The following is a 22,634-nucleotide window of genomic DNA, read 5'->3' on the forward strand; positions in this document are numbered from 1 at the left end:
GGCTCAGAGAGGTTTTGACAATGCTTAAGTTAAGAACAAGGTAGAATCAGCATGCAAGTCTCTTGCTTCAATCTAAGTTTTTTAAACTACTAGTCCAGGGCTCATATCACTATTAATTATTATTTCAGAACGCTGAAACCACAGAAAAGGATTGGGGGCGGTGGTGTTTGCCCAAAGATATTCTTTTTTGTTATGATGTACAACATCTTCAAAATGGAAGTGGGAGTTGAGTTTATTTAGCCATAGATTTAAAAGGCTGTAGCCTTCCTTTCCATTTTTATGCAAATTAAAATTAAATTTAATAACTCTTCTATAAAAGATATCACCTCAAAATATCAATTTTTAGTGCTAACAGATATGTAGATTACCCTATAGTAATATGATATGAAATACAGGGAAAATGATTATTCATACTAAAAATATTTGGATTCAATTCTGGTTTTGAACTTGAATATTAGCAAGAAAATTTATAGCTAATTTGGTAATTGTTTCCCTTACTGTCAAAAGAACAAACAGTTCAAAGAAAATTTACTACTATTTCCCTAAGGCCAACGTCAAATAGCTTATGATAAGCATGGGAAAACCACTTAGCTAACTGGATTCCAACTAATTGCAAAGAATCTTTACATTTTGGGTAACTTTTTGTTTTAGTACTCTAACTCCTTGGTTTCAGGACCCCTTTATACATTTAAAAATTATTCAGGACCCAAAAGAATTTTTATTCAGGTGGGTTACATCTACTGATATTTACCATATTAGAAATTAAAACAGAGAAATTTTTTTAAATATTTATTAATTTTATTTTAAATAACAATAAGCCCATTACAGATTAACATAACATTTTTATGAAAAATGACTATCTTGCAAACACACAAAAAAAATCAGTGAAAAGAGTAGCATTGTTTTACATTTCTGCAAATCTCTTTAATGTCTAGCTTAATCAAAAACTTCTGTAGTCTGACATCTGCTTCTCCTTTCAATCTGTTAGGCCATGTTGCTTTGGTTGAAAACTATAAAGAAAATCTGGCTTCATAAAGATATATAGTAATTGAAAAAGGGAGTATTTTAATACAATTTATGATAACTGTGGACACACCTCTTTGATACTACACCGAAACTCAACAGTTGGTATTTTCTTAATGGTTTGTTGCAATGTGGAATCTGACTCCATATCATGGAAATTTTTGTACTTGGTTACATTAAAATCTATTGGTCCACCTTACACTTTGAATAGATCTTTTATCCATGCATGATTTTATTGTAACATCATGCACTGGTTATTTGGAAAATATTCATTTCTTTGAATTACGCAGATATTCCAAACATTGACAAAGTTCATTACACAATATCAAAAAAATCATATTTATTAATACCATATCTATCAGAAAAGTCTTTAAGTATTGGGAAACTGTCAAGATCATGGTGGCAGACACAAGTTTTCCAAAATTCTAATTTTTGTTTGAAAACTCAAATTTTATCATTGGCAAGAAGCATTCTATCAGTGGTTTTCCTTTAAGTGACAGGTGCCCTTTGTTCAATTTCGAGGAAATGTCTACTCATGTGTGTATGATTCTCTTCCTGTGAGTGTGGACAAGACATGTGACTTGCTTCCAACCAAAAGAATACAACAAAGGTGACAGGATACAGATGATTTTGTGTACATGATTATATCACATAAGACTGTAATACCATCCTGCTATGGACTCTCTCTCTCTTGCTGGCTTTGAGGAAGCAGGCAGCCATGTTGTGAAGACCCACCTGGCAAGCAGCTAGCCAAAAGCCAGTAAGACACTCAGTCTGACAATGCTTAAGGAACCAAATGCTGCCTATAACCATGAGAACTTGGAAGGAGATACTTCCCCAATTGAGCTTCAGATGAGACTGCAACCTCAGAGCCCACACCTTGAATAGCTTTGTGAGACCCTGAAGCAGAGGACCCAGCGAAGCCATGACCTGACCCACAGAAACTATGAGATAATAAATATGTGTTGTTTTAAACCACTAAGTTTGTGGTAATATTGATATACAGAAACAAATAACACACCATGGTTTGTCAGTCATTCTCTCAAGTAAAAATGGTCTTCTAATTTAAAAAAGTGGTTGTTTAGTTCACAATTCAATCACACAAGTGCTTTTTCTCAAGATAACCATCATACTTCAGATATAGAAGTGCTTTATGTATACTACCCATTTCATCACACAATATATTTTTAAAAGACACATATTCAAGGGTAGAGAGTTAACAAAATTAATAACATTTTGAATATGTCATCAAGGAAATTGAGTATGACTGGAATATTTTTTATTGTGAGTGCATGGTAGTGGCTCATACAAAAACTACTAGCATAGCTTGGTACCACTGTCTTGATTCATATTAAGGCACCAGCAGTTTACCCACCATTGCTTTTGCATCATCATTGCAAGTGTCAAGATGGTGAAAAAGGAAAATATGGTCTTTGTATTATTATAACAATATTTTTGACTCCCAAATCCTTGAGTCTTAGAGGAACCCCAGAAGACTGAAGACTACACTTTGAAAACTATTGCACTAAGGCAATGCTTCCATTTTTTTTAAAGTATACATTTATACACAACACATATGTATGTATGTATGTATGCATAAACATATAAACTATGGGTTAGGCTGGATTGAAATCCCAGATCTATCACTTGCCAGCTGTGTGACCTTGAGTGAATTATATAACCTCTTTGAGTCTCAGTCTCCTTTTTTTGTTGTGAGGAAGATCAGCCCTGAGCTAATATCTGATGCCAATCCTCCTCTTTTGGCTGAGGAAGGCTGGCCCTGGGCTAACATCGTGCCCATCTTCCTCTACTTTATATGAGACGCCGCCACAGCATGGCTTGACAAGCTGTGCATCGGTACACGGCTTGGATCTGAACCCACAAACCCTTGGGCTGCCGAAGCAGAGTGCACGCACTTAACCACGGGGCCGGCCCCTCTCAGTCTCCTTAACTATAAAACAGGGATAATAATAGTGCCTACTTCATAGGAATGTTTAAGAATTAAATAAGATTAATTTATGTATAGCACTTAGCACAAAGCCTCACACATATTAATAGCTCAATAAATATTAACTATTACCATTAACTATTACATTTTGTTAAGAGTTTTCTTTAACTAAACTACAAACATATGTTTTCAGAATAGAAAGCTATGATAGCCTCGTAACAATTTTCCCAATTACGAACTAAGAACACTTGGCCTAGTTTACAATCTTAGTTTGCCATTATGCAATATTCTTTACTGATTATAATTTTATTCATGTTTTGATAGCACAGTTTTCAATACAGTACCTATTTAATTTAAGAATATTACCTGATTTATGAACAGGTGGGGTATTTAGTTCCTACAGTTATTATTTTGGGAACCGGTTGTGCTATCATAAGGATGGTGACATTTTCTGATGCTGATTATGCTTCTATTGGATAACTACCCATGATAGTCCAGAATTTTAACTGGATATTGTTGATACTGATAAATAATATCCAATGTATCCCTGAACTGACTGTGTAGTTTCAGAAACACTTACAGGTTTAGACAAAGGCTGAACAATAACAGAACTATCTGAAGATCTAGATTCAGGATGAAAATTTACTGGCGAGGCAGCCACTGGATTTGATGTTGGGTTCGTGTAGTGTTGACTTGTAGGCTTGAATGCAGCAGTAATACCTGTATTTTAAAATTACACAATATATTGAATATATTTCTATATAATCAATGATGTCAAAATACTTCACTTTAAAATTAAAATAGTAAAATAATACTGTACCTCGACTGAGTGCACCATTCTTTATTCCCCTTGAATATGAGCTGGGGTTTACTCTATTCAAAATATCTGTAAAAAATTATATTTATTTTAAAATTCATTGTTTGAATGAAATATATATTAACATAATAGAAATCACAAATTGAAAACAATTAAACCGATTCCTGGAAGGAGTATATTAAGTTATCACTGATTTAAGAATACAGTTAATTTTAAACATACATACCTTTATCTACTAAAGAAACAAGATTACCAACCTTGTTTCCTAGAATAAGAACAACCTTTCTAACAGTAACTCAAAATTCAAAAGCCAGAAGTAAAAGATTGATAAATCTGACTACATACAAGTCAAACCTTCTTCTGTATGGCAAAGAAATACGCCACGTAATTAGCGAAAATTTTTCAAAAATATATTCATATACAACCTATAATTGAAGTATATATCTTTCTTTGAGTGATGACAGGGCTGTACATACACTCAAGTTCCTATTACTGAAAATCAAACCTTTGTCCAACCTCCATAGCCCCATTCACATCCCTAAAAGTCTTGAAGTGTGTCATTATGAGAGGTCTCACTGGATTATCTGACCATTATTCTGAAGTTCTGAAAGGGAAACTATCAGAGATTGCAGACTAAAATGAACCTACAGTTTATCAGAGCATGTTATAACCTAAGGGGTTTCAAATCTACCACTACACCAGAAGTCAGCTGAGCCTAATATGACTTTCAGGATCAGTTTATTTAAAGTTTCCAATTCTTGCATGCGTGTGAACTCTGTAACTTCTGGGTTATTCAGTAATCAAACTAAAATTTGGAAGACTGGGGATTTACCTAAAATTGTTAGAAAAAGGTAAAAGCACAAACATGAAACCTCACAAAAATTTCCTTTTTTCCCCTTATAGTAGAAAAGAACCAAATCCCATAAAATAATTCTATAAAGGGCCACACAAAAGTACGGTTGTTTCCTGATAATGGCAATGCAGTGCTCTATACCTAAGCACTACAGATGTCTTATTGAAAAAAAACCTGCTCAAACAACTTGACACTGTTTTCATTAAGAAATTCATTAAGATTGCGTATTTACTCAAACCATCAAAAAACTATTGCTAAAGTACTTCTTGGTGGTTGTATTCTACAAAACACAAGTTTTTATCCTCCTTTTTGGCACTTCTATATAAACATTTAACTCAGATTCCATATATAAAATATTCCAGGGCTTACACATAAACAACAATAAAATCATTTAAATTCTTCCTCTTAGCATTTCAGAAAAGAAATTCTACTGGGGTGACTCTCCTTTTTGACAGAATTATTTTAAAACTAATATACACTGTTCTAGTTGAATATTGTTAAACAGTCATCTACAATGAGTATAAATTCAACATGAATCTTAACTGTCATGTTTTCAATAAGAGAATTTGAATAATAATTTTACAATATGGTAATATTCCAGTATAAAGTAATCACAGTGACTAGAAACAGTAATTAAGAGAATATATAATTACGTTCCACTATCATCAACAAGCATGCCTTCATGTCTAGTTCAATTTATAATCGAAGTAGCACTCTACTTAGAACCTCCATGACAGATTATCAATCTGCCACAGGAAATGGTATTGAGAATTCAATTGTTTAAGTCATTCTCCCCCTGATAAAACTGAGTAAAAGTGCCACTCCAAGTTTAGAAGCAACAGAAGAAAGAACCAGGCTTTCAAAAAATTTAAAAGTACTCTCTTAGTCACACTTTTAAGCACTACCTTGGTAAAAAAACATTAGTATGCTGGATACATTCTTTGGGAAATTCTCCTGGCTTAAACAAACGTGTAAATGCAACGGAAAGGATCTATTTTCTCTTTCTCCCCTGAAATTTGTATAGTGTTTCTCTGCACTTCCATACATTTTTGAGTGGACTTTTTAACAAGTGTCATTGGTCTCTGCTTTAACATTGTAACAATGTCAAATCCAATTACTCTAACTGAAATCAAATAATCCACAAAGGTGCGGAGGTGTTCTGCTAGTAAGCCATAAGGATTTAAGTGTTAACTAACTGCTACAACATCCAAGTACAGTGGCTGCAGGCAATACCCTACTCTTTCATGAATATAAACTCGAGTTGCTGGAAGATGGGTATGGTCGGAAGCTGCAAGCCCTGTTAGAACACAGGCCAGAGATTGTATAATTGTTCACTGCGTATACATTTTGTAGCTATGTATAGATAACACTGCAATGAGGCAGTTGCCTGGATGTTAGAACCTCTGAGATTAATACAAACATATTTAGTATATTCTGACATTTTAAGCAAAGCATTCTAAACCCTTCCGTTTCTCTACTTCTTGGTTTAAGTGAAAAAAAAGAAAAATGAACAAACAGATAAACAGGTTACTCGGCTCCACTAAAAATTATTTCTAAACTCAAAAGACCTCCAATGCCAACAGCTAATCTTAGTCTATTTCTTCTTCTCACATCTGATATTTTAACTTCTTACCTCCTTCCTCAAGTCCCCAATCACATTCCCACTTAGATTCTCAAATTCTTAACTGACCTCCCACCTAATCTCTCATCCCCAACTCCTTACAGAGAAACAAGGACATCGAGTACCTATTAGATAATTCACAAGTTTTTCCCTTAGAAACATTATTCTATAAAACTTGGCTTACTAAAAGTAAATACTTACTTGAAATTGCTGGTTTTGAACTTGATATCTCTCCAACAAAGATCGGCTCATCATCATCATCATCCTCAACCTCTTTTACTTTCTTCTGCCATGGTTCCAACTCTTCTTCTTCACATTCCATGAAGAGTTCTGCCATTTTTGAATTATCTAATTTTCAAAAGGAAAATTAGATAATTTTCAAAAATAAAAATAAATACATTTTTTGTAATACACAGTATGATATTTAAGATATCCTTTAATAATCCTAATAGCAATTTCTGAATTGGTATTTGTAGTTAGCATATGGTAGCAAAAGTGAGAAACTCAGAGCTTGGTCTCTAGGATATAAACTAGTAAAATTTAGATAGAAAGACAACAGATAGATAATGGTTGACAGTAGTTATTTACAGTGGACGGAAAACTTGAAAACAGTCAAAGTGAGTTTCAGTTACATGTTTGGAATATGATTATATCTACAAAAAGGACTGCACCTAACCATTATCTGAAAAAAAAAAAAAAAGTATTAACAAAAGGGAGATAAACTAAGAATAAGAGGCGACAGGTGGGAAATATATTCGAAAAACTGAACCAAATTCTGGAATGCCTGGAGCAAAGCAAGGATGAGGTGCTAGACTAAAATAAGGGAACAAAGTGAGACTTATTCCATTCAGGGCAAATTAGACATTTCTCACCTAAAGAAACAGACCAAAGAACATACAGTAAATATCACCATCCTAGAAGTTCTGACCAAGCACAGAGTTTAGGAAGTATTTTAGTGTCTTACTCTTAAATATGGATGGACAACCAATAAATGCCAGAAATTTTAGGAAAACCTCCTGTCTTTCAGACCAAAATCAATAAAACAGACATAGAACCCTAAGGAAAAGAGCTATTATAGATGGCAAGAAAAATATTAAGAGAAAATATAATTAGCATCTTTAGAGATATAAGACAAGAAAGAATGTTATAAAAAGTTATATTCAGAAAACAAAAAATAGGATTAAAAATATAGGCAAAATTTTTTAATTCACTTTTTAAAAAAGTCGAACTGTCCCCAGAGATGCAACTAAGCAAAAAAATATATATATATACACACACACATGTGTGTGCAGAGAAAAGCACATATAAAATAAACAGAGAAGATGACACAGGCTATTAGAAAATCAATTTCAAAGGTACAAGATTCACCTAATAAAATTTACAGAACAAGAATAGAGAAAAAGCAGGAGGTAAGTTAACAAAGAAATAACGCAAGAACATTTCCTAGATCAGAAGGTATAAATCTCTGAGTTGAAAGGCTCCTCTAGCACCCAGCACAATGATCAAGAAAAAAGTTATTCCAAGACATATCATGAAATTTCAGAACAACAGAGATAAAGAGAATATCCTCAGATCTGTAGGGGTTGGTGGGGAGAAACAGGTCATATACAAAAGGTCAAGAATAATAAGAACAAGAACAGCAGCTAGAAGACAGTAGAATAATGCTTTAAAAATTCTTACTAAAATTATTTTTCAATCTAGAATTCTATACCCAGTCAAACTTTTCATCAAGTGTGAGAGTAAAGACCAGCAACATCACACAAGATTTATCTCCCATACACCCTTTCTCAGGAAGCTACTACAGAATCCACCAAAACATGAGACTTAAGAAAGAGGAACACACAGGATGCAGAAAACATGGCCTTCAACACCATACAAAGTCCAGGACAACAGAAGTTCAACAGGCCTGGAGGTTGAACAACCAGTCCAGACTGGATCAGGAGAACAGTACTTCAGGAGGAATGTCTCTGGGAGGCCAAAGAAAAGATGATTAATACTTTTTTTTTTTTTAACATTTTATTTATTCTATTACTTTTTATTTATTTATTTATTTTGAGGAAGAGTGGCACTGAGCTAACATCTGTTGCCAATCTTCTTTCTTTTTCCCCCCAAAGCCCCAGTAGATAGTTGTATGTCATAGCTGTGCATCCTTCTAGTTGCTTCTGTGTGGGATGCCGCCTCAGCGTGGTTAGTTGAGCGGTGTGCAGGTCCACGCCCAGGATGCGAACCAGCAAACTCGGGCTGCTAAAGCGGAGCATATGAACTTAACCGCTACGCCACCAGGCCGGCCTCAGAAAAGATGATTAAAACGTAAACTTTTCAATTACCTGACAAGTTTTACTGTGTAGAAAACTGAAGTGAGAGGCTACTGAAGAGTGTGGGAAGACTTGGCTATAGATTTTAATAAAACTTCACAAATGAAAAAACATGAAAAGTATTAATTGCTGGATAAATCAAAAGAAAGAAAGGAAAAAAGTAAAAGGAAATGTATTCCCTCATATGCTATTCTATGTAAAACAGCATATTAACAGCATATTACTATGCTCATCAGTGAGCAGTATTTATTATGGTCATCATAATGAAAACACTAAATATGGATTTATCCAAAAATTGAGATAATAATTATATTGAAAGACACTTGGAGGGAAGGAAGCAGTAGCTGTAAGAAAGCAAAACTCCGCATGATACAACATTATTAGAAAATGGTTAAAACTGATTATGCAACAGAGGGATACAGCACACATGCATATGCACATAAGCACCCTTCAAGAAACTGTGGTTATGCCATTTAAAGCCTTTTCAGAGTGTCTGACTTTTTAAACTTTGTGCATATATTGCTTTAAGCTGAGATGGAGGAGAAGAAGGAAAAGGAAGAGGAGGGGAGGAGGGGCAGGAAGAGAAACAGTAGTGAGGGCCTAAACTAAAGCAATAACAATGGAGATGGACACAAGGGGTCCATTACTAGATATTTGGAATGTGATGGGGAACACTACAAAAGAAAAAAAAAAACCTCCAGAGTTCTGGCTTAGACAATAGTATCTTTTTTTTTTTTTTTAGGAAGATTGACCCTGTGATAACATCTCTTGCCAATCTTCCTCTTTTTTCTTTTTTCTCCCCAAAGCCCCAGTACATAGTTATATATCATAGTTGTAGAGTTGTAGCTCTTCTATATGGGACACCACCTCAGCACGGCTTGATGAGCAGTGAGTAGGTCCACGCCCAAGATCCGAACCAGCAAACCCTGGGCCGCCGAAGCAGAATGCGCAAACTCAACCTCTACGCCACCAGGCCGGCCCAATAATATCTTTAATTTATCATTTAAATGTAGTCATTTTTAAGGGTAATTTTTTTAATGCTACTTCTACCTTTCACTCAAAATTAAGACAATGTTCTATCATGGTCTTAAAAGATACTAATTAAAACAATGCTTTGGGGATGGCATATAAGGCAAATATCTTAACAAATTATGAGTCATCTTTTTAAAAATTTTAAAAATTTCTCCCTTCTATAAAAGTATGTTACAAATAATTTCCTGTCCTAACATTATTTAAATCTTTAGTAATCCACCTACCAAAAAAAAAGGGCCTTCCCATTTTCCTAAATGTCATAAATAAAATGAACTGAACCTTTTCTTTTCTAAACTATACTGTTTTACTAATTATGTAGAGTTCTTCAAGTCAAATGATTAAAAATATTATATGTCCAAGGCCAAACTGAGCTCCTTGAGAGTGTATTTCCCTCTACACATTAGATACGCAGTAGGCACATGGTATATAATTATCTATGGACTAGGAAACTAGGCAAAGTCAGGCAATGTCTAATTTTTAAAAATTAGGGAAACTTGTATACTGATAATAAAAGGATCATTTATTTCCAGTTGGTGTATGTTATGGGCTGAATTTTGTTTCTTCAAAATTCATATGTTGAAGTCCTTACCGCCAATACCTCACAATGTGACTCTATTTGGAGACAGGGTCTTTAAAGAGGTAACTAAGTTAAAACGAGGTTACTGGGGGCGCTCTAATCCAATATGACTGGAGTCCTTAAAAGAAGAGATTAGGACACAGATCAATGCATGGAGGTAACACCATCTGAAGACACAGGAAGCAGACGGCCATCTATAAGCCAAAGAGAGAGTCCTCACACAGATCCTTCCCTCATGGCCCTCAAAAGGAACCAATCCTGCCAACACCTTGAACTTGGACTTCTAGCCACCAGAACTGTGAGAAAATAAATTTCTGTTGTTTAAGCCATTCAGTCTATGGTACTTTGTTATGGCAGCCCTAGCAAACTAATACAGAAGACAAAGGTCGTCCTCATTCTTAACAGGGCACTGCCATTGTCAATATATCCAGGATATACTGTTAAGAAAAAATTTTTAAAAGACACATAATAGCTTTATGATTTTTTTTAGAAATAATTTCTTTTTTGTCTACGCATAGAAGAAATATATGTGATTACATACACCAAATTGATAATAATAGTTATCACTGGGCATAAGGAGAAAACACTTCATTTCTACTTTACTCACTTTGTAATTTACATTATTTGTTTTTATGTGAGCATTTGTTACTTTAACAATTTTAAGTGTTTTTGTCTTTAAGAAAATGTGCCTACCTCTCATCCTTTCTCCTAAAGCAAAGTTATCAGTACAAAAGCCACGTATACTAGTACCAGTCGTGGCAGCAACACTTACTTTTCAGCTGAAAAAGGTTGTCGCCCATCAAGTTGCAGAGTTGACTTTCTGTAAATTGTCACCTAAGTACTGACACATGATATCAGTCAATTTTATGAGTCACTTTAAGGAATGCCAAACATTGAAATATGAAACTCGGGATTCAGAAATTCTTGGATCGAATTTTGATCACCAAACTCACCATGTGACTCCAAACAAGGCAGAAAGTTATATCTCAGTTTTCCTTCCTATAAAGTAAAGATACTTAGTATTAGAGTGGATTTCATTAAATTAAATGTATACATATTTAATGTTTTTTCCTATAAAAAGCTCAATTTTTAAGTTTGATATGTTTGACATATACATATACTTCACTTTACATTTGGTAATAGGTAAAATGGTGATTCTATTAAGTACTTAGTACTTGAAGAAGTCTGAGTTATTAAACTACAAATAATTTTTTAAAAGCATCCTTATGTAAAAATGAGTAATCACCTCATAATATATTGTTTTAGTAAGTCTGAATTATCAAATGCTAAGTGACATTAATCTTTAACTGTTACCTATTCTTCACATTTCAGATATAAATGTAATTATTTCCATAAGAAAACGATTTTAAATAAACTTTATATTTTTCTGGTTTTTTTATCAACAAACTTAGAAGGAAAAGAAAATTAGTTGGATATATTTCATCATAGATTAATTCATTCAAAAATAACTACCCATTGCATCTGTATACAAGACAATGTGTTAAGTTCTAGGGAAAAAACAAAAATGTTATAGTCCTTGTCTTCAGAAATTTACAATCTAGTATGTCTATAATTCTTTAGGTTTGGAAAACAAATGCTATTAAAATAAACATTATCAAAAAAAAAACCACTTGAATTGCTTTATTTAAAACAAGAATTTGTTTGCTGCATTCCGACACACACACACAACAGCAGAAGTTTTATAACATATACAAATTTTTTAAAAACTGTTCTAGCTATAAAGCAAAAAAGGTTAAAAATCAGACATCAGAAACCTAAAATATTGAGATACACGGCTAATTCAATCTTCACATTCCTCTTTATCCTCAGGCTGACAAAAGCAAGTTCTCCTGCTTTATTTTAATTTCCAAATTATTTGGACTGAATTAGTCCATGGGGAAAAAAAATTATTAGTTTAATTTTAGAAGTTACTGCTATAAACGTCTGAACTACTATCACAAGAGCCACTAGTGCATCTTGTGCTTAACTAAATTCACCAAGTTCTACGGTCTATTTAAATTTCTTTAACTCAGTTATTTGAATAGAGCTAGTCTCTACACTAAAATCAGCATTACGTGAATATCAGCAGATAAATATATGACAATTCTTGCTCGGCACTAAGAATCTACCACTACTAAGAATACAGAATATTTTTTTATAAACCATTATGACCTCAATAAAATAACTGAAAAAAAAGAATACAGAATATTTTTAAGTGGCATAATTATACAGCCTATGAGACTCGTATATAATATTTTTAAGTGATCCTATAAATATCTCTTAGCAAAACTCTAAAACTAGTATTCAATTTACAAATATTCAATTAATGAATGACCTGTCCATATGAACAAGATATCCACAGCCTATGACTATAGAGATGACTTAAAATTCAGTTCCTCAATTTCACTAGCCACATTTCAAACGCTCAAAGCCACATGTGGCTGGTGGCTATACCATACTGGACAGTGCAGCCACAGAACATTTCTACTGGACAATGCTGGTCTAAAGAATCATTGCCATATTTCATTCTGGTTAATAAACAAATAAACACTTTCATGGATTCCTTTGGCATCTCAACCACTGGAGCATGCCAAAACTATCACCATAAGAACTTCTCAAACCACCACTTCAGAATTTTGGTAGTAAGGCATGGAATTCTATGAAGGATTAAATCAGCTGCCATTGAAGTGGAATATCCAGCAACGATATGCAGTAGGGATCCCAAAGCTCCAAAAGGTCTCTAGCTTCTGCAGCTCAGAGTTGGCCCCAAAATAGCCAGAAAAAGAGAACACTCTACTTCAGCTACTAACTCAGACAGAAATTTCATCTCCATGTTTAATACACTTATTTCTATGGAGGAAAAAAATGAATTCCAAGTAACTGACTTATCAAAGACTTTTTAGAATATAATATAATTCATTCATTTTTGGAGACTGCACACCACACAGATAATTATAAATTCCTAAAATTCCCTATTTTATTATTTTTTTGTTTCAGCTTTTATATATTTGAAATTCAACTATACCTTAAAGGATTTTGTCTACAAAAAAATTTTAAATCAATGAAAACGTGGGTTTAAATTTTTAATTGTGTGAAAAATTCACTTTTATCCATTGATAGATATCACCTGATGCAATGTCACTGTGTTATATAATAAAGGTAATGCATTTGATCTAGTACGTAGCACACACTATGGCACAGATGTGCTATGTACTAGATCTAGTCCTATTTACTCCCTGATAAGGGAACAGATTAAGCAATTCCATAAACCACAACTGTAGAGTCTGCACATAAAAAAGAGCACTAGACTAGAAGCCAGACGAACCAAGTCATAGTCCCAGCACTCCCACAACTTTCAGTCAAGTCATCTTACAGTTCTGGGTCTTGTGCTCTTCAACTGAACGATTGCTAAGGTTTAATTCAGCTCTATACTTTATACTGAACTGTATACTCTAAACATTTATTAACTATAAATAGTAAAACTTGAAGAATGAATGCCAGGTTCAAATTCTGACTCAACCACTTATTAGCTATATGACCTTGGACAAGTTAGTTAATTTCTGTACCTTGCTTTACTATGTATATATACAGTAAATATATATATATATGCAAAACTTATTTCATAGAGGTATAATGAAGATTAAATGAGATAATATACACAAAGCACATAGCTCAGAGCCTAGCACACAGAAATCACTCAATAAATCTTAACCATTTTTAACTCTGGGCTAAATCTCATTTTAAAGAACTCTAAGAACTGATCACAATTTTCTAATTATACTGCAATTTACAGGCTATCAGCTGAGCATTTAAAAATCATTTTGTTATACAAGATCTTCATTACAGTAATATTTCTCATGATAAAATTTTAGCTTTATAAATATACCTTCTGGAATGTGGTTATCAAATCTATTCTGCCATATTTTCATCATTTTATAGAAGCATTTATAAACTAGTTAAAACACAAATAACATAAAAAATTTTAAACTCTCATTAAACATAATACATATACCTACAATTTACCAACACTGTTAAATTATATACTACTAATATCATAGAATAAAATAAGTATCTAATTCAAAAATACCAACATGTAAAAATTAGCATTTGGAGCCAGCCCTGATGGCCTAGTGGTTAAAGTTCTCCACAGTCCACTTCCGCAGCCCGGGTTCAGTTCCCAGGGGGCAGAACCACACCACTCATCTGCCAGTAGCCATGCTGTTGTGGCAGAAGAGCTGGAAGAACTTACACCTATACATGGCTATGTGCTGCGGCTTTGCAGGGGAGAAAAAAAGGAAGAAGATTAGCAACAGCTGCTGGCAAAAGGCAACTCTGTGCCTGCAAAAAAACAAAAATTAACATTCGGATAAAGTGTCATACCATTTCCATTAAAAAAAAACAACACTATTTCATTCTACATGCATCCCTGTATTTTAACTTCTAAAAAAATCGTTTTTAAAAAGGAGCAAGCGGTAAGTAGAATACAAAGGTGAATGTGAGGAATATTGTGAATGGTTAAGTTTTCCATCTCCCCTGACCCCAAAAGTTAGTTAGTTAACGAAATAATCCAAGAAACCACATTAGAAGTTAATCTTCATTTTTTGACTCATCATAAAAATAAGGTTTTAATTGGGGATTGCAATCCTAACTAAGAAGCTGGCAGCACCAACACCAGATATGATTAATATAAAAGGGAAAATACAAAACAAAAATTAATATAATCATTTCAAATAATGAAAATTTATATTCAAAATAAAAATAAAGTTCAACTAATTCATCAATTTAGTCTAAGATTAACATGCTAGCTGTGAGAAACATTAAACCTTTAAGAATTTTGCTTATATACTTAGAAGAGTTTTCCAGTGGAATGATTTGCATGACACAGGGTCATTGGAACACTGTTCATAAAAGTCAGATCTGTCACTTATTCCTCTCACAAATTTCCCAAGAAATCATTCAAATCATTCCACTGACTTTAATGCTTTGGTTTATGTTCCATTCCATTTTATAAACAATTCTTTAGTTTCTGTCACTAATGGCATAATAACATGGAGGTCTATAATTTTAGAATTCTAATCCCAAATGAATAGAGCTTAAAGGATTCAAAGTGGTTAACCTAATATTTCCAACCCTGATTTTGTGACCTCTCAAGAATTTCCAACTATCTCAAGGAGGTACTAGAAAATTAATTTTAATTTAATGTTCATTATCTTAAAAACATACACAACCTTTTGAGGAAGAAGAATCATTTTAAAAACTCTTTTATATCCATCACCTATTGATTCCATCATGGAAATTAATTGTAACAGGATTAGAAAAGCAGAGAACAATGATGTCTACTTTGGCATCACAAATAGAAACCTTAAATTGTAAGCAATAAACCCATATATAATTAAAAGAGAGACCACAACTAAAATTTGATTTCATAAAATTCAGGTATTTAAATATGAAATTTTATAAAGAAATTAACTTATTAAAAATTTTTATTTACAAACATTAAGCAGATGAAATTTCAAACCAGTATTTCTTCCTTTTATGCCTCTTTTTTTTTTAATGCTTTATGGTTAGAAAACTAAGTATCTATCTTTTTTAGAATCAGTCCAGTTGTTACTGTTAAAAACCACAGACTTATTCTTGAAAAGGGCACATTCCAACCACATAAAATACACTATTAGAAACATCTCATCACTAGCAGCCAAAATACTGCAAACAAAATACTGGTAGACCATAGAAACTTTAGAAGACATCTCATCAAATCTCACCCAGTTTCTGAAAGATTCTAATTCTTATTTTAAGTAGAATACTGCCTTCTGAAAATGGTCACTCCAAGAAAACGAGAAAAGGACCTAAAAAGGGGAGAATATGGATATACACAGTTTAATTTTTTAAATAAACCTAAAATTTCAGACGTCATTTTTAAAAGATTATACATTCAGGAATCTCAACAGTAAACAAGCAAACAGAGAAGGGGAAGGGTCGGGACTTAGCCTTGAAAGAAGTAGCGGAAAAATGAGATCAGATCTAGGACAGGGAAAATCCAAGTCCTGAAAGAAGTTGCCCTAGCTATTTCCAATAAGGCCCAAAGCACAATTAGACCAGCTTCTGCCATCCCCCTCCTAACTTACAGAAAAAACTTCCTTCTCTGAAGGTAAAGAATCAAAGAATTCCCACTTTCATTCACAGAAATTAGGAGAAATCCAGATGGATTACCTAAAAGCCTAAAAGGGATCAGAATATGCCACCCCAAAATATGCCACTTGAGCTAAAGGGAACTAAGAAGCAGAAAACACAGAAAGAGCTCTCTGCCTTCCCCCATCTGTCTAAAAGCAGGACATAAACTTCCCTCTCCCATACCAGGAGTAGGAGAAACTACCATTAGCAGTGGAGGCAGCAAGTCGGCACAGAGATGGGTCTGCACAAACAAACCTTACTAAAATAACCCTTTTTCCTCCATTAGTTTCCCCCATATATTTACCTCCCCTCAATTTACCACTCCTAGAAGACCAAACCCCTTTTCCTTTGTCCTGCCACTTCACAAATTTATCACCCTTTGTTAAAACGATACATAAGCCCCCATGTCTAACCACCTCTTTCGATTTCTTTTTTTCTCTATGAAGACCTCCATAAAGATAAAAATTAAAATATTAACATCAAATAAAATTTGTATACCTATTCTGTTAACCTGTCTTTTATCAGTTTAATTTGCAGGTCCCAGGCACTTAGCCTACGAGGACAAAGAAAAAGGTTTTTTTCCTCCACTATAAGCCAAAACAATTCTCCAAGTTAGTAAGCTTAATGAGGATTTTCTAAAGACAATAAAAATCCTTCATAATATAAACAATTAAAATCCTTCATAATATAAACAATTAAGACTTTAAAAAAATAATACACAATCATTTTCTATCTAATGCAAGGCACAATCCTCGATGCTGCACAGGATTTGAAAAAAGTCCCTACCTCAAGAAGCTGTCTAGTAGGGGGATTATGATAAATACATAACTGTCATACAAAACAGGGCATGGTAGCTATAATAATAAATATTAAAAGTGCTATAGCAGAGATTCTTGATAAGGTGTTGGGGGAACCACAGACATAAGAAACGTGCAAAATGTTGTGCATACTTGCACATTTTCTGGGAACATCAAATTCTCACAAAGCTCTATGAAACAAAAAGGCTAAGAATCTCTAGGTTAGGAGGTTGAAAAACAATCACATCTAGCTGGGGGATTTGTAAATGCCCTACCATGGAAGAAACATACACATTAATCCTTAGAGGAAAGATGTTTTCATTAGTGTTTTTTTCCTTAAGTAAAAATGTTCACTGAACATGATTCAAATATACAAAACTGTGTGAGTAAAAGGTATGAATCCTTATTCCCTCCCCTGCCCTACCCCCAATCCCACTCATCAGTTTGGTATGTGAAGCAATGGATAATAATAGTGATTAAAAATACAGATAGGGTTATAATTCAGGGATATGAAGGGCATTCCAATGCTTTATATGTCTTAACAAAGGGCAATATCCACAGCAATGATTTGGATAAAGGACATACTGTGTGCAGATTAAATTTATAGAAGAGTAAATAGTATAATGGACGTTAAATAACAAATGAGGCTTTCAAAATAACTCAACAAGCTAGAATGAACAGTAAAATCTAGCATAAAATAACAGTTTTGTATTTGCTCAAAAAACAAAATTTACAAAAATACAAATTGAAGATGTACTACTTATCAGTTTTGGTAACCAGAGATACAGTGAGTCAGAAGGTCATTCATTTAAAAAGTATATTTAGGGACTGGCCTGGTGGCATAGTGGTTAAGTTCATGCGCTTTGCTCCGGCAGCCCAGGTTAGGACCCCAGGCGCAGACCTGCACACTGCTTATTAAGCCATGCTGTGGCAGGCATCCCACATATAAAGTAAAGGAAGATGGGCACGGATGTTAGCCCAGGGCCAATCTTCCTCACCAAAAAGAGGAGGACTGGCAACAGATGTTAGCTCAGGGCTAATCTTCCTCACCAAAAAAAAAAAAAAAAGTATAATAAACATGTACTACATGCCAGACATTGTACCAGGCAAGAATACAATGATGATCAAAAATTAAGACACAGGTCTTGCACTCATTAAGCTTATAGTCTAGACCAGCAACAAACACTCATAAAAGAAATGTAAATTGACAATGATAAGTGCTATGAAGGCTATGGGTATGGAATTTAAAAACTCAGAGTAAGGAAATTAGGTCTAGTTAACAATCAAAACTGGCTTCCCTGAGAAAGCAATGATTCTGTTGTTGTTTGAAGAATGAGTTGGAGTTAACTAGGCAAACAAGAGAGGGAAGAGAGCATTCCACGCAGAAGAAATAGCATGCGCAAAAGATCTACAGCACAGCAAATATGAGAAACTGAAAAGAAACCAGTGTGACTGGAAAAGATGCAAGAGCGTATACAGTAGGAGGTAAGATAGAAGTCAAACAAACGCAGCACCTTGGAGACCACGTTAAGGAATTTTCTCCTTATCCTAAGAGCAATGGAAAGCCACTGAGGGGATTTTAAGCAGGAATTGATATGATCAGGTTTGTGATACAGTGACTTGAGTCTAAAATCAGAATTTGAGTCTTAAACAAATTCTGAATTTGAGTCTAAAATCAAAGAGATGGTGGTTTTATTCTAGTCCGTCCTAATCAATCTCCACTTGGAATACTGTGTATTGGCTATGACTCAACTACAAGTTACAGAAAACCCAACTCAAACTGGCTTATGTGAAAGAGAATTTATTGGCTTATTTATAGAAACAGCTACAGGCACAATTTAAACAATGATATGTGAACGTGATTTTTCTCTCTCCATTCGTGAGCTTCGCTTCCTCTATGTTGATTCTATCCTCAGAAAGGGTCTCCCACTGTGAATGACTGCAGCAGCTCCAACTTAACACCTTCGAAGATTGAAGTCCAGGATAATGGTAAGAGGACCAGCTCTGATTGGAGCTGATTGGCTTGGCTGAAGTCATATGCCCTTCCCTAAGCCAATCTTTATTGTTAAGGGATTGTGATAGGTTTAGTCCTAGATCATATGCTCCCCCTGGAACCAGAGGTAGAGACTCAACCCAAAAAAAATCAAGATAAAGACTAGAGGAGGGGATGTTCCCCAAAGGACAAGGTAAGCGTGGATAGATGCTGGGTAGCAAAAACAACAAATGTCCACTACACGGAATTAGAAGTAGAGCTTCGTCTAGGTTAAAGGGCAAAAGATAATTAACCTAGGAAACATGAGACTATGGGGCAGGATGGTAGAAGTGAAAGCTGTTACACATATTTTAAAGTTTATCATGAGAAGGCCAGCCCCGTGGCTAAGCGGTTAAGTGCATGCGCTCTGCCACTGGCGGCCCGGGTTCGGATCCCGGGCGCAGACCGACACACCACTTCTCCGGCCATGCTGAGGCCGCGTCCCACATACAGCAACTAGAAGGATGTGCAACTATGACATACAACTATCTACTGGGGCTTTGGGGGAAAAAAAAGGAGGAGGATTGGCAATAGATGTTAGCTCAGAGCCGGTCTTCCTCAGCAAAAAGAGTAGGATTAGCATGGATGTTAGCTCAGGGCTGATCTTCCTCACAAAAAAAATAAATAAATAAATAAAGTTTATCATGAGAAAGAAGGAAAGAGGGTGACTTGTTCTTTGTGGGTCGAGTGATAATAACAATAACAATACTAGTAATATTTACTTGTTTTGAGTAAACTAGAGAATTTAATTCCTAATCTTGAGCTTCAACACAACTACTTAATTCATTACATACTACAAGTTATTATAATTATAAACTATTATTTATAATAACAATTATCATTACCATTAGCCAACATTAATTAAATGCATACATTATTTCATGTAATCCTCAAAAACTCTGAGATAGACACTATTATTATCCCCACTTTACAGCTGTGGAAGTTGAATTCTAGAGGTTAAGAACCTTGCCCAAGGCAATAAAACTAAGCAGTAAAGCAAGAATTCAAACCCAGGCACTTCAAAGGCCAGAGATTTCAGTCACACACTATTTGCCTCCATCAGGAACAAGACCAAAATTGCAGGGTGGCAAATTTCATCTAAATATAAGAAGAAAACAATTAGCAGTTAAAATATCAGGAAATGAGATGAACTCGAGATGTGAAAGATCACTAATGAAAATTCTGAAAAAATTCAAGCATTACGTAATTTAAATGGCCACTTTCAAGATCCCCAAGGATCCTTCCAACCCTAATATTGTAAACATATCCATCTAGCAGAGGTATGTAAATTTTTGCCCAGACTGAAAGACATTTATTTCATTAAAAAAAAACTGTCCTAATTCCAAATGTTGAATTTTGAAATTTCCTTTTGGAATTATGAATAAAATATTTTGGTAATCAACCTACTATATTCAAATATTATCTAGAAACTTTCAAGTATAATATAATAAATGAAGCAGTTGGGTTGAAGCTCCATACTAAAGATGAAAATCTTGAGTGTATTCAAAGCAAGTAAATTCCTAAAGAAAAAGTAATAGTTGATAATTTTAAATAAACAATATAAATTGCATTTTAATTAATAAACCTATTTGATGGTTTAACTCAGAACTCCCAATGACATCAAGATCTACTTCACAGACACTGATTCAGAGCAAACATCTCAAATATCAAATCATCATGATAAACCAAGTTTTTGGCATTTTAACATTTTTGTTAACGTGAAATGTTTTTTTTGTTTTTTTTTTTTGGTGAGGAAGACTAGCCCTGAGCTGATGTCTGTTGCCAATCCTCCTCTTTTTGCTGAGGAAGATTTGCCCTGGACACATTCACGCCCATCGTCCTCTACCTTTTTATATGTGGGACGCTTGCCACAGCATGGCCCAACAAGCAGTATGTAGGTCTGCACCCAGGATCCAAACCTGCAAACCCTGGGCCACCAAAGCAGAGTGCAAGAACTTAACAACTATGCAACCAGACCGGCCTCTAACACGAAATTTTTTTAATGTAATAAGTAGAAAGCCTGTGCTTCAGCAGACTGCTCAAATCTGCAAATAGGTCTAAATCAGCAGTCATCAAAAGCTTCCATGTAAAAGGAACACTTCTTCTTCACAACAGGGTATGGGGAATCTCTTTGCACCACCTCCTCCTCTTCAAAGTAAAACTCCCTGCTGGTCCTGATCCAGGCTGCAGACCATTTGCTCTAGTTATCACCACCTACTCTCTCAGTCAAAGATGAGGTGAACACAGTAGGGCAGCTACTGCATTTTCTACTGCACAATATTTTGAAGGTATCCATCTGAAGATCCCAGTAACCCTCCCAACAGCCAAATCAACCTACCTTTCCTTCACTTTCATTTTCCTTATCTTGCATCTATTTTGACTCAATTTCTTGAAACACCCTCCTCAATAATTTTCTGTATACCAATAGACTGGTTCTCTACCCACCTCCTCCTTTTTAACTCTTTACAGATTCTCCATATTCTCCTTCCTCTTAAATAATGTAAAAATCAGGTTTTCCATAAAGTTTAAACCTCAGCCCTATGCAAATTGTACCCTAAAAGATCTAATAAATTCGTCTTAGCTAACAGTTCTCAGTAGCAATCCACAAAATCATCAAATAGTAACCTCCAACCCCGACTTCTCAACTACTTTCTAGTCCTTCATCTCTTAACTGCTGAAAACTGCTATCTGGATGCTTAAACTCACCTCAAATTCAGAATTTCCAAAACTGAACATAATTTCCCCTCAAAAATTAGTTCTAGAGTATTATTCATAATAGCCAAAAAGTGGAAATAAGCCAAATGTTCATCAATTGATGAATAGATAAACAAAATGTGGTATATCCATACAATGGAATATTATTCACAATTTAAAAAATGAAGTACTAATACATGCTACAACATGGATAAATCTTGAAAACATTATGCTAAGTGAAAGAACTCAGTCACATATTGTATGATTCCATTTATATGAAAAGCCCAAAATAGGCAAATCCATAGAGACAGAAAGCAGACCAGTGCTTGCCAAGGGCTGCAGGGAGGGGAAAAAAGAGAGAGACTGCTTAACGGGTAACAGGTTTCCTCCGGAGAAGCTGAAAATATTCTTGGATTAGATAGTGTTGATGGTTGTACAACACTGTGCATGTACTAAATGCCACTGAATTGTACACTTTAAAATGCTTAAAATGGTGAATTTTATGTTACGTTAATCTTACCTCAGTTTATAAAAATTAGTTCTACCTTCACACTTCTCTTTTTCTGTCAATGAAACTGTGATCCTTCTGATCTTGAGTCCTTGGAATTTTTTTCAATGTCTCCCTCTTTTACTCATCATATCTAATCAATTCCCCAGTCCTATGGAGTCTTCCTTCAAAATATTTCCCACAACCACTCTTGCCTTTCCATTCACTAAGTATTTATTCAGGCCCTTAGAACTTCACACCCATAGT

At 34.5% G+C, this 22,634-nt stretch overlaps 1 protein-coding gene across 7 annotated transcripts in view; it reads right to left on the minus strand.

Annotated features, from left to right (window-relative positions):
- Positions 1-22,634, minus strand: part of ZNF280D (zinc finger protein 280D) — a 115,943-nt gene that overhangs the window by 84,208 nt on the left and 9,101 nt on the right. For 4 of the 7 annotated variants that reach the window (XM_058541653.1, XM_058541650.1, XM_058541655.1 and 1 more), the window contains exons 2-6: positions 11,140-11,185; positions 10,959-11,027; positions 6,464-6,610; positions 3,792-3,857; positions 3,552-3,691 (exon numbers count right to left, since the gene is read on the minus strand). In XM_058541653.1, the coding sequence (XP_058397636.1) occupies positions 3,552-3,691; positions 3,792-3,857; positions 6,464-6,610; positions 10,959-10,986 (381 nt within the window). In that variant the 5' untranslated portion in view covers positions 10,987-11,027; positions 11,140-11,185. Of the gene's footprint in view, positions 1-3,551; positions 3,692-3,791; positions 3,858-6,463; positions 6,611-10,958; positions 11,028-11,139; positions 11,186-15,948; positions 16,498-22,634 lie in introns of those variants that run through there. The other 3 variants (XM_058541652.1, XM_058541651.1, XM_058541654.1) reach the window with 3 other exon arrangements.

This window comes from Diceros bicornis, chromosome 5, assembly GCF_020826845.1.
Source record: "Diceros bicornis minor isolate mBicDic1 chromosome 5, mDicBic1.mat.cur, whole genome shotgun sequence".
Lineage (NCBI taxonomy): Eukaryota > Metazoa > Chordata > Mammalia > Perissodactyla > Rhinocerotidae > Diceros > Diceros bicornis.